At 36.5% G+C, this 13,588-nt stretch overlaps 1 protein-coding gene across 1 annotated transcript in view; it reads left to right on the forward strand.

Moving 5' to 3' along the window:
• The window catches only part of LOC107601211 (androglobin), a 44,392-nt gene that overhangs the window by 6,359 nt on the left and 24,445 nt on the right, over positions 1–13,588 (forward strand). The window contains exons 7-12 of the mRNA XM_016293300.1: positions 647–736; positions 2,792–2,955; positions 6,633–6,721; positions 8,638–8,812; positions 8,962–9,049; positions 10,791–10,932. Of these exons, the coding sequence (XP_016148786.1) occupies positions 647–736; positions 2,792–2,955; positions 6,633–6,721; positions 8,638–8,812; positions 8,962–9,049; positions 10,791–10,932 (748 nt within the window). The remainder of the gene's footprint in view (positions 1–646; positions 737–2,791; positions 2,956–6,632; positions 6,722–8,637; positions 8,813–8,961; positions 9,050–10,790; positions 10,933–13,588) is intronic.

Raw genomic sequence — 13,588 nt, forward strand, 5'->3', positions numbered from 1 at the left:
CAGAATATCTGTTTTGTGCTCCATAGAAGAACAGATTTTTTCATGATTTAAATGTTTAATCTAGTTTAGGAAATGAGAATCTCTGAGCCACTTAATCATTTATGGTTCTAAATAATATGAACAGGAAACAAAAAGCACAATGATGTCCTTCCAGGGGGCTTTTTCCCAATTAACACACATATACATGCTGTAAAATTATTTACTGCCAAGGTTTGGTGCAGAAGCGATCACAGTCGTCACTCACCTGAAGCCACAGTACATTCTTTTTAAAGTGTGCTTGTCCTCTTGTGTGGCAGTGCTAATGATGGAATGGTTCTTTGCGTGAAGATGAACAGTGAAATCGTGCAGTTAATTAATAGCTGCCGGACTGGTTGAATACAGCATCCCATGAGGCACAATTAGAGCATCAGCCATCTGGTTTCTTCAGAGAAAGAGAGCAAGAGGTCACACACACACACACACACACACACACACATAGACATGCACAGAGCAATGAGTGTGCATATTCATGCAGCCCTTACTGAGCGTAGAACAATTGCTAGTATTTTAGGATGTACCCACACTTATTTGTATGTATTGTAATGGGTGTCCAGCAAACGAGTAACCTGTTGGATGTGTGACTGATGTTATGGTGTTCTCTCTCCAGTATTCCAGTCTCAGGCTCCGGGAGAGAGTTTGGAGAGTTTACAGTCATCCATTGTCTCACCGGCTGGATACCGGAGATTATTCCTTTAAAGTGAGACTTTCTTTAAACTCTCTTCAAACTCAAAATCTCACTCTACTGTGGATTCCTAAAGTTTCCAAATACTGTATGTTTCAAAGCTGAGTATTAGTCAAAGGTCAGAAGAAATTATTAGGATTTATTAGCTGAAATGTATCATTAAGTTATTACAATTATCATTGAAGGCTATAGCATTAATCATTTTATTTTTTTATTAAGTAATAAAAGTACTGCTAGACATGGCCATATGGCTGTTGTGATGCCTGATTTTTTAATTAAATGTGGTGATTAAAAGGTTTATTTTTTTGGAAGATTCAGCGCACCTTTATTGATTTACAGATTGATTGCCAATTAAGGTTAGTACACAACTTCCCAGTGACCCTACATAGGACACACAGTTTGGAGAATGGATGGATGGAGTTTGTGGTGTTCCTTACAAATACAAAGTTATTACAAAATGTTAAGAATTTTGTCAAAAACCCTACTTTGCCTTGGGCATTTCCAAACTTTTATTCTGCACTGTACATTTTTACATGGTTTATACAGTATAAGACAATGTACATTATTTTTTTTAACAACAATTAACAGGCTGGTATGAAAAGTTGACATGAAAAGGAAATTCACCCAGTCTATTTTCTAAAAGCATATTTATCTAATTGTGAACACTTCATCCATGTATATGTTTAATTGCATTCAGTGTTTAACATTTTGCTTTTTTGAGAGCTTTTAGTTAAGTTTTATAGTTAATAGTTTGTTCTCTCAGCCTACCATTGTCTTTATGTCTGTGGTATGTGCTAACAAGCTTCATTAAGTTGTGCTCTGCGATCCACAGAATGTCCTTCTTTTCATCACGCTGTGCACAGATGCCACCCTTATTAGGAGAAAATGGGCTGCAGACACTATGTTGTTGTTCTGCAATCAAATGGCTGGTCTTCACCGCCGTTCCGGCTTTATCAAGTTACTGCAGGAATGTTGTTGTTGTGAAGTTTGCATGTAACTGTCTCTTCTCTAGCGTTTGACTCTTGTCTCTGTAGTTTGTTGTCACTTCCTCAGCAAAACTCTCACATCTGCTCTGTTTTGGGAAACACGGCGTGGTGTCTTGTAATTTACGCTCTGATGAGTTTCCGTGTTTCATAGACTCCTCAGAGACCAGTACACACATTCAGAGAGTGTATGCTCATATTTTGGAGAAATAAATTGCTGTGAGATGAGTGCACACATCTTGCTGTCATATCTTCTAGAGGGCTATCATTTTATCAAGGCTTGACTTGTGTGTGTGTGTGTGTGTGTGTGTGTGTGTGTATCAAACTAGGGTCTCCTGAGGTCATTTACTCCATGCTGCAGCCCTGCAGGATCTTTTAGTCGTATCTCGTTCCAACAGCTCACATATTTGCCAGAACATCACTAGGGTCTCCTGAGGTCATTTACTCCATGCTGCAGCCCTGCAGGATCTTGTAGTCGTATCTCGTTCCAACAGCTCACATATTTGCCAGAACATCAGAGAGCCAAGAGAGTCCAAGAAATCCATGTAGCACCTGATAGCCAAACATTTTGACAACATTTCAGAATGAAATGAGAAAACATGGGCTGTAGATGACTGAAAAGAACCTTTTCAAAGATTACCAAGAATGCATATTAACTTAAAAAAGTTCAAAGATCAGTTTGATTAAATAAATGAAGCACTGACTACAAACTTTTGAACATTAGTGTACATATAAGGAATGTTAAAGATTCAAATTGAAAACAAGTGAGAGAGTGTGTTGTTTGCATTTGTTTTTATTGGATTAGACTTTTATTCAAGCCGTAGTGATCACCTCTCCTAGTTAATTGAGCATTGCTTGCATTTCCTCTAATTGCTGTTTATTGATTGGTCCAAAGTCCAGAGGCTTGTTTGTTCAGCTTTATTAGTTTCATCCATTGATCCTGTGACTGGACATTAAATTGATACAAGCCTTTTGTTAGTCCAGGCTTAAATAGGCTTTAATCAATTGAGATTATTAGATAAATTCACATTAAAATGCTAATTAAGCGAGAAAGATCTAATCTTCCATGTGTTAATGTCATTCTCAGATCCTGGTATACAGGGAAAATTTGGGAATTTCTGAGGGACAATATTCCTCAATTCCAGTTGGAGGACGAGAGCTCAAAGGAGACTACGACTGCTGACCTAACGACAACAGATTCTAATATGAACGAGATCAAGAGTGAATCTCCCACAGTTCTGAAGAACAGAGGTACAGACCCGCACACACATTGCAGTCATTTATCCATTAACAGTATGTGATGTGTCTGATTAAAAGACACCGGCAGAGAGAGTAAATGAGAGAATTGATATGGCAAGATAACCTGCTGTGTAAATGGCTCTTTTTTGAGTCTTCTAATGAAACTTTAAAATGGTCTGAGTGCTTAAGGATTCAAAGTAATTTAAGTTTTGACTATGTAAAGTGTTTAACAAGTATTTGAGGCTTCTCAGTCGATAATGCTTTCTGTTAACACTCTTTGTCAATTAGGCTAATGAAAACCAGAAATATGATAGTTGTTTTTTAATTCACAACATTTTTATTTTTATTCTGAATGTTGCAGTGTGGAGGTTTAGTGGTACAGTGGTAACCTTTAGACCTCATGCATATAGATACAATGGCAGTATTCAGTGAGTGTAGGGGTATTATTAGCCATAGGTTTAAAATCTTCAGGGCATCACATGATCAATCTGAAGCCCTGTGGTTACCACCATAAAGCTGTTAAGAGTGGAAGACCTCATTTTTTGGATGACATCAATTTTTGATGGGTTTCAGTTTGTGTGTGTTGGTCATTTACTGTACATGCTAGTGCACACCTAAATGTTGATAAAAATGAACCCTTTAGTAGATATACAAATAAATAAAAAATTAGAAGTATCTTCTGGGAAAAGGCACAAAAATATTGATGACTCAATATTTAAAACTCAGTTTTTAATACATGATTTCAGGGTCTGGAAAAGTCATGGAAATTGATGTAGTCAATCTAAATTTTTCTGATAATGCTGAAGTTATTTATTTGCCTAGAAAGTACTTTTTTTGTGAGTATCATGGGAAAAAATCATGGAAATTTATAATATAATAATAAATGTATAATATTATGAAAGTAATGAAAATGTAGTTCCACCCTTATACTGTATACCATAAGACATGGAAATTGCTATAGTGAGTGTCATGAAAAAAGTCATGGAAATGTATAATATCCTAATAGTATCCTAAAGATATCGCCATAGTCAATAATTTTTTTTCTCATAACGCTCAAATTATTTATATTATTTCTATCTAAATTATTTCTCATAACGCTCAAATTATTTCTATTATTTCTATCTAAATTATTTCTAATTATTTCTCAATTATTTCAAATTTTTTAAAATTCATATTCAGTCATCACAAAAGGATGGAAAGATCATCATATTTCATGTTTTATTATGAAAAATTAATAAAAGTAGTACAAAAAAGAGAGAGAAAACAGCAATTGTCATTATCGTGTGGGTCTTTTAAGAAGATCCTTAAGGTTTGGCCTGAAATGTAATGTTTTTCTTGTCAGAGTCTGCTACGAGGAAGAATAAAGTTGACGACCAAGACAGAAAGACCATTCAGTCCAAAGCAGCTATCTATGCAAATAACTGTGAGTTTGAAATCTCTTTTTTTGTGTGTTGTTTGTGTGCCTACAGACATTTTCATATATGGTTCTTTTGCCCTCTCTCCTCACCATACATTATTCACTCTGAAAAATGTAGTTGAGGTATGAATATTTGATCCTCATACAGAAACACTCTATATGCTCTCTGTAAACGGCTATTAATAATTTGCAGCCAATGTGGCATTGAGCTTTCCATAAAGCAATAGTGATCTGTTTAGCAATGCATTAAGGGTAAAATGACCCATAAGTATCAGTCTGTCCTTTCTGACCCCTTGTCTTCAGATAGCACCCAATTCCATCTCCATGCATCACTTCTTCTGCAGGTTCATGTATTATGGAATCAGTGCCACAGCCATCACTGAAAGATGTGTATCATGAGCATGAATAAATAAAACAACCCCCTTTCTGTGTTTGTGTGTGCATAACCGTATTTGTGTTTACTCCGAAGAAGTGTGCAGCAGTGCTAATCTGTGTGTGTGTGTCAGACTGTGAACAGAGCACCAGTGTTTTTCTCTCAGGTAGTGTGATCTGAATTGAATTATCTGGCATGGCCTCAGGCAAGCACTGTCAATTCTGTCACTGTGCAGTTTATGACTGAAATATGCAAGGAGAGCAAAGAGCAGCGAATCACGTGCAAACACACACACACACACTCACACATACACAATATGCATAATTTTTATACCGACCTGCTTAGAAAAGTTTATTGCTGTTATGATAAGGAGGTGTAATTGTCGGTATGCATGTAAACATGGATTTCCGACATGTCTGTGAAGACTAACGATTTGATGAGTCTATTGAGACTAATGGTTTGCTGTTCAGATAGACTGTTTTGGATAATTGGCTTCTGCAAGTGAGTGGTTCAGATTACACTGGGATAATGCAGTGTTTGCTGCTGAAATTCGCTCTCTCTCTCTTGTTATCCTCCGTAAACATTCCATCTCTCCTTCGTTTGCTCTGTCCTCTTATCTATAGGGTCCTTTAATCCATATAATGAATCCATCCCCTATGTCTTCCTCTCACGCCCTCTAGGTGTTTGATACTAATTAATGGGTTGGAAATTATAACATGCTTTGACATATATCACTTTGGTAGCGTGGCCTAGATCTTCAGAGCCTAAAGTGGTATCTCTTTTATTGAAACATACACACACATGATCGCTATTCATTCTATTTATGGCACTTTCCATGAATAGGACACAAAATAGGTCCTGCACTTCTTAAAATCATTTTCATTTATTTTTCAACAAACTGTGAAAGGAGGTGCTTAACTTCAGGTGGCCAAAATTATATAATCTATTTAATTTTCTATTTTCTCTGAGGTTTTCAAACCTTTTATCACATTTAGGAAAAGCCTAAATACAGTTTAAAACTATGATTTTTAAAAAAATAAAAAGTGCATTTTAAATTCTTATTTTATCACTCTGAGATATAGCTAGTTTGGGCTCAAAGCAAGAAAAGAAAATTAAGCAAAATATTATTTTTGGCAATTAAAATTAGTTAATAAATTTATACATATAAAAATGATATAAAATATTATTAGTTTGTCAACATTTTAGTATTAGGGTTTTAATTGTTGGATAGATTAATCAAGGCAGGCTAATGTTACTGTCTTTATTCTTACAATAAATAAAAAGGAACTCAGTAACCAACTATACTTTATTTTATGGATAGTATCTTGATAGTATTCAACTGTTTGCAGTATATTGTGTTTCTAAACATGAAGAGCAAGTGGTCAAATTAACTTTATAATTTAACCCACAAGCTGAGCGTGGCCCCTTTCTTTTCTTTTTCCCTCTCTTCCCTTTGGCATTGAGCTTGATCATGTAACAGTCAGGGCAATGATGGCCTGATAAGAGATCAGAGATGGCCTTGGGAGGTGAAGATCAAACACTGATAATGCAGTGCCTCTGTTCCTTCCTCTACACTGGAAGTTTGTGTGCTATGTGAATTAGGAAAATATGGCTTGACAGATTACAGTGCCCTCTCCGCTGTTCACGCCTTTGTCTTTGAAACACATGCCTTGATCGATCCACTTATTCTCTCTTCCTCTTATTCAAAATAGACTGCACTCCATTCATTTCATAATGCTTTAAGTATTAAAGAGACGGAAGCCTGACAACGGGAAAAAAGTTCATCTTAGATTTTGAGGGCCTGCAAAGTTTTTCATGCATATAAAGAAATGACACCTCTTTCATGTATACTTCTTTTAGTCTTTCACAAATGCTCTTTCTTTCTTCTTTCTGATTTAGCCACTGGTCCTATTCCTCAGATGGTTGTGTGTGCCAGTTACCAACCCTTGCATCTGATGGAGAAAAGAACGTCAGTGCTTACAAGGATGGTAAGCACATGTTTTTCAATCCATAGAATATACACTACCTTTTACAAATTGAAGGTCAGTGATTTTTTTAAGAAGTCCATACTTCTATTTAACACGGATGCATTAAATTGATCAGAAGTGACAGAAAAGATATTTATAATATTTTAAAAGATTTCTGTTTCAAATAAATGCTGTTGAAACTTTTTTCAACAAAGTTTTTTGCTGTTTGAACTTTTTCTTTAAATAACCCTGAGAGAAAAAAAACAGTATATTAGAACTGATTTCTAAAGGATTGTGACACTTCTAGTAATGACTTCTGAAAATATTGTAATAATATTTTACAGTATTTGTGTTTTCACTGTTTTTGAGCTCAAAAATATGCAGCCTTGGTGAGAATAACTAAAGAACTAAAACTAACAAATCTTACTGAGCTCAAACATTTGACTGATATATTATATTATATTATATTATAGTATATTATTGAATAGCATGAAAATGGGGACACCTATGTGATGTGCTCATTCGATTTAATGGATTTAAAATGATATCCCCACTAGGGCTGTGCGATTTGGGGGAAAATATCAAATTGCGATTTTTTTTGACAGATATTGCGATTGCGATTTGATTTGCGATTTTAAATTGGCAAAGTCAAGCTTCAGCTCAATATTGCCAATAATGTGCAGCACAGTATGGGTATCATTACCCTGCTGAAAAAAACAATAGAAACCATCACAGAAATTCTTATAGTTTCCATTAAACCATTACAAAATTCCTTTTTGTTTTGGGCATTATTCCAATAGGAATTACTGTTGTTCTATTGGTTCCCATCTGCCAGATTACATCCCACCAATAGAATCCATCAAATAGACACCATAGTTTTCATTAAAACCAAACAAATTCCCAGTATAACCTGAAATACATTCAATTTGTTATTGTGTTTTGGGAGGGGTTCTATTGTTTTTTTTTTCAGCAGGCAAGATTATAATGGTATAACTATTTTTACAGAATTAACTTCATTATTGAATTTCACAGAAAATATTAGTTTATTTTTTATAAATAAAGAACTGTATTTCTTAAGTCAATTATTAAAGTATTACATATGTTACACAGGCTGATTTATTCATTTGAAGTATTTGGGATTTTAAGAGCAAGTGGAAAATGAATTTACATTAGTTTTAAACGCGGATCCAGGTGCGAGTCGACACAGGTTGCGCGCGTGCATCAAGCCTCATCCATACTGCCAGATGTGCCCGCGGAGACTTGCGGAGCCGGGTCCGAGTATAAACGAGCATTATGAGACAGGCTGTGTGTGCGCTCTTCTGAATTGGGAATAGCCCTATATGCGGTGTGACGCAGCTCTTGGAAATGACCTTTTTTGTTCGTTGTCTGTCATTTCGAAGCTTACTTACTTTTTTCTTTAGTTTTAATTTGCCTAACTATCGATCTGACCCAGTAGACGCCATAATCCCACTCTGTCTCTCTCCCGCGTTCTTTTTTTTAAATTTTTTTTATGGTGGGTGTTTACTCAGTTGGCTAGAGCAGTGCTGATTGGGGAGAACGGAGGTGCGCTCACTCTATTGGTTAGTAAGACTGCCACTCAAGGCTGGCAGTCATGCATATGCTCTGGAACAAAGTAATATCGCGTCCATATCGCAGGCTTTGCGATTAGGAAATCGCAACGTCTCAAATCGCGATTTCGATGCGATTTCGATTAATCGCACAGCCCTAATCCCCACCCAGTTTGTTTGATATGATGCCTCCACCGAGCATTTACATAAAGCTCATTAATGTGCAAACCTGTCCCAAATGGTACTCTCCCTCCCTCAGTTTTAGTCTCAAGCAATATTTGGCTCCGTTTGGATTAGAGCTGGCTGTCTAATCCATTATTAAGTTTCTCCTCTGTAATCTACGATCGTGGTGGGTGGTGTGTTCTCCAGGCTGATTCGTCTGAGAGTCTGAGGCAGTATGGGCTCTCTCAGCTCTTCAGTCACCCTGTGCTGCTCACCTGCACTCGAGACTGCCCCCTGGTGGCCCCTCCTAAACCTCCCCCAGTTCCTCAATGGAAACTCATCAGGCCCCGCAAGCAGACTAACATTACTGATGAACCCAAGGGTAAGATGTGTTTTTATGTGTGTGTATGTTTTAATTTCGCATGTAATTATTTTATATATAGTATGATATTCATATAATAATATTTATTGTTAAAAATTATGATATATATAATTGCTCTAGATGGATCAAACTATGTTTTTGCTCTTTAGAAGCCCCTGTTCAAAAGCCAGAGCAGTTCATTGAAGTTTCCAGCCCCTTTATCAACTACAAACTCATGGCTATGGCTGCACATGACATGTAAGCTCTGTGTGTGTGTGTGTGTACCTGTTTTTCTATTCTGGTGGGGACTTAAACCTGAATACACACAGACTCATGGGGACTCGTGTCATGGTGGGGACCTAAATTGAGGTCCCCACTGGTAAACAAGCTAATACATCACACAGAATAAAGTTTTTTGAAAATCTAAAAATGCAGAAATGTTCCTGTAAGGGGTAGGTTTAGGTGTAGGGCAATAGCACATACAGTTTTTTACAGTATAAAAATCATTACGCCTATGGAGAGTCCCCACAAGGATAGCAAACCAGACGTGAGTGTGTGTGTGTGTGTTTGTGTGTGTGTTTGTACTGCAGACTGCACTACCAATTACATTACAGCAAAAATAGCCAAGCTAAGATGAAGACTATCCTTTAGAGAAAACCGCTAATGTATTTACTTGCAGTATAGAATCATTTACAAGCTGCACATGCAAGTGTTTTAACTTAATAAACACCTTTATTGCTGGCAAATTATAGGATGCCTTTCCAGGGTTAGTTTCCAGAATTTAATGTAGGCATCATCAGGGGAGGACAACCAGAAACACTGGGTGTGTGTGGCGAGTCTTAAAGGAATAGTTCACCTAAAAATTAAAACTCATTTACTCACCCTCATGTTGTTCCAAAATTGCTTGACTTTCTATTATGTGAAGAAAAAAAAAATCTCAAAATATATAATAATAATTTTTCTGATTCATTCGACAAACATGAAACAAAACTTTACTATATTTTATACCTAATTTAAAACCTTAAGACTGAATTGCAAACTGGTTTGTGACTGAGTCATTCAAAAGAACTGAAACAAAAGTGATGTACAGTGGTGTGAATAAGTGTTGGCCCCTTTCCTGATTTCTTATTTTTTTGCATGTTTGTCACACTTTAATGTTTCAGATCATCAAACAAATTTAAATATTACACAAAGATAATGCAAGTAAATACAAAATGCCGTTTTTAAATTATAATTTCATTTATTAAGGGAAAAAATCTGTCCAAACCTACGTGGCCCTACGTGAAAAATTAATTACCCCTCCTGTTAAATCATGAAAGAACTGCAATTAACCACATTATTTTAGAAAGCTGAGTTAAATTTCACTAGCCACACGCAGGCCTGATTACTGCCAGACCTGTTGAATCGTGCAAATCAGGCATCGCTAGTTCTGATTCTGGACAGTAGTGAATCTACTGCCTAACAGTTAATGCACTGTACTGTATGTATGTATGTATGCATACAGTATGTATGTGTCAATTTCTCTGTACACCAGGTGGTAATTGGTACTTTTTCATATCAGTCAATCCACAATTTCTCAGATCCGTCAGCGGGAAGCTTGAACCTAATGGAAAAGTTTTTTACTCAGTCTGTCAAAACTGATCCAAATGGCATGCCTGCTACCCACCAGACATGAATTATTTAGAGTGTCTGAATATGAGCTTTGTTTTATTTCCAGGTATTCAGTTGCACGTGTGAGTACATTAGCACAGTGTGTGCTAAAAGCAGTAATTGGTTATGTGGGAGAGTCAAACAGGGACAGAGACTGTGTTGAGGTTCTCATTGTACTGCTCTTGAGCACAAGACCGTATTCAGTCACACTTAAGTAGTCTGAAACTCTTTAGAGCATGAAACATTTGTGCTTAACCTAAGGAAGTGGTGCTTTTGTTTTATTCTTTACTAGGATACAAACACAAGATAGTAATGCTTGTAATTAAATACAGTATTTGTGTGTGTTTAGGGAGCAGGGTGGTGTAAAGAGGCGTGGATATAATTCTAATCTGACCTCCTTCTCTGAAATGGATGATAGTGAAGATGACCACACTAAGAATGACATCACCCAGAACAGCCTAAATGCATTGGACACCACTGAAACCACCCAGGTATCTCTGAAAGAAATGGATATGTTGTCTTAAACTATTATGTGATTGGTGCACCACCGTTTAAAAGTTTGGGATCAGTAAGACTTTTTTTTTACTGTTTAAAAAAACTAAAGTCTCCTGTGCTCATCAAGGCTACATTTGTTTGAATAAAATACAAAAACAGTAATATTGTGATATATTCTTACAATTTAAACGAACTGTTTTCTATTGTAATACATTTTAAAATATAAATTATTCCTGTGGTAGGAAAACTGAATTTTCAGTGCCCATTACTGCAGACTTCAGTGTTTTTCAAAATCTTCGAAATCGTCAAAATCAAAATCAAAATCAAAATCATTGTCCTTTAAAATCTTTTTAATATGCTGATTTTTTCCACACAAAACATTATTGGCATCAACACTAAAGACAGTTCTGCTGCTTTTTTAATATTTTAAGATATTTTGATGAACAGAAAGTTCAAAATAACAGCTTTTATTTGAAATCTAAATTTTGTACATTATAAACGTCTTTCAGTTTTGATCAAATTAATGCATTCTTGCTGAATAAAAGTATGCATTTCTTTAAAATCTTACAAATCCAAACTGTTGAACGGTATTTTATGTCGTATAAATGGTGACTGCTCTCTCTGAACAGATGCAGTCGAGGGTTTGACTGTACTCCAGGGGTTGTGCTGTGTGGCAGTGTGTTTCAGTTTATGCCATCTGTACAAGCAGTGTGCATCACAATGTTCTGCTCTCTGGCTGTAGTGTGACTGGTGGCCGGGAGGCCGAGTCAGGCTATGACATCCTCTAACGCCTCTCTCTTTCCATCTCCAATGTCATTCTGCCTGTCTCCCTAATCAAGAGAGCGCCTCTGGCAGATCCAGCATTAGAGAGATAAAGAATAAGAGAGAGAGAATGGTAAAACACGCGTGCCTCGTTGCATAAAAGGACAGGTCATGTCCTCGGAATGATATAAAAAGCAGCACAATTAGCCTGTCAGTCAGTAGAGTGGATGTTTTACAAGGGGTTCAGCTTAGATCGGACTGAGACAGATAGCTTCCATGTAGTTTGTAAGATAAGTAGATGTGTGTGTATGTGCCTGTGGGATTGATGCACCCTTACAGGAATAGTTAATCCAAAAATCGTTAATGTCTTTTACTTACATTATTTACAGTGGCTCTGACCTTCTGTAGAACACAAAATTTGACTGACTATTTATACTGGCCTATCTTTTCAATTTTTTTTTTCATTAAGTCAAGTTTATTTGTACAGCGCTTTTCACGATACAAATCATTGCAAAGCAACTTTACAGCAAATTAAGTTTCTACAATATTTAGTGGTAGCTTATCAGTGGTTAGTGTACATATGGCAGAAATATCAATTTAAGACGTAATAAAACAGACGATGAACACTATTAACAGCAATTATTATATGATGCAATCAAACTTATAGCAAAATGTGGTAGTTCTGTATGTTGTTTCAGGGTTGGCATCATCTGAGGTCCTCTGAGGGGTAGCTCTTCCTGTCCTATAGGTGTAAAGCACTGCATTTTATCTTTTGGTGCAATGAATGAAGCTGAAGTATTATACGCTGTAGAATCTACATTTGCTATTGTAATTCTGATGTTATCTATTTTATCAGTGAAGAAATTCATAAAGTCATTACTATTAAACTGTGAGGGAATATTTAGATCGGGTGGTGTCTGGTTATTTGTTAATCTAGCCACTGTGCTAAATAAAAACCTTGGATTGTTTTGGTTATTTTCTATGAGTTTGTAGATATGCTCGGCCCTGGCAGCTTTTAGAGCCTGTCTATAGCTGGACATACTGTTTTTCCACGCAATTCTAAAAACATCCAAGTTAGTTTTTCTCCATTTGCGCTCAAGACTACGATTTTTTTTCTTGAGAGAATGGGTATTACTGTTTTACCATGGCGCAGTACGTTTTTCTCTAACCCTTTTCAATTTGATGGGGGCAACCGCTTCTAATGTATTAGAGAAGATGGTGCCCATGTTGCTATTCATTTCGTCTAGTTCATGTTTACTTATTGGTACACAGAGCAGTTGAGATAAATCAGGCAGGTTATTTGTGAATCTGTCTTTGGTGGCTGGAACAATAGTTCTGCCCGGACGATAACGCGGAGCCATATAGTTAATATCAGTAATACACAGCATGCACGATACAAGGAAATGGTCAGTAACATCATCACTTTGAGGTACGATATCTATATCAGTAAGATTAAAACGATGAGTGGGCCCAGTGAAGTTTTGCTTGACTCCAAAAGAGTTTATTAGGTCAGTAAACGCAAGTCCTAATGCATCATTTGTATTATCAACGTGAATGTTAACATTTCCGACAATTAGCGCTTTATCAACAGTAACCAATAGGTCTGAGAGGAAATCTGCAAATTCTTTTAGGAAATCTGTATACGGCCCTGGTGGTCTATACACAGTAGCCAGAGCAAGAGATACGATAGATTTATTTTGCATATCTGACGGTGTAACATTAAGCATTAGTATTTCGAATGAGTTAAATCCTGTCTTCCTGTCTTCTGAGTAACATTGAGAATATCACTATATATTGTTGCAACACCGCCGCCACGACCAGTCTGACGGGGCTCATGCTTATAACAGTAGCTTGGTGGAGTAGACTCATTTAGACCAATATAATAATTAG

The sequence above is a fragment of the Sinocyclocheilus grahami genome, unplaced genomic scaffold, assembly GCF_001515645.1.
Source record: "Sinocyclocheilus grahami isolate Dianchi unplaced genomic scaffold, SAMN03320097.WGS_v1.1 scaffold301.1, whole genome shotgun sequence".
Taxonomy (NCBI): domain Eukaryota; kingdom Metazoa; phylum Chordata; class Actinopteri; order Cypriniformes; family Cyprinidae; genus Sinocyclocheilus; species Sinocyclocheilus grahami.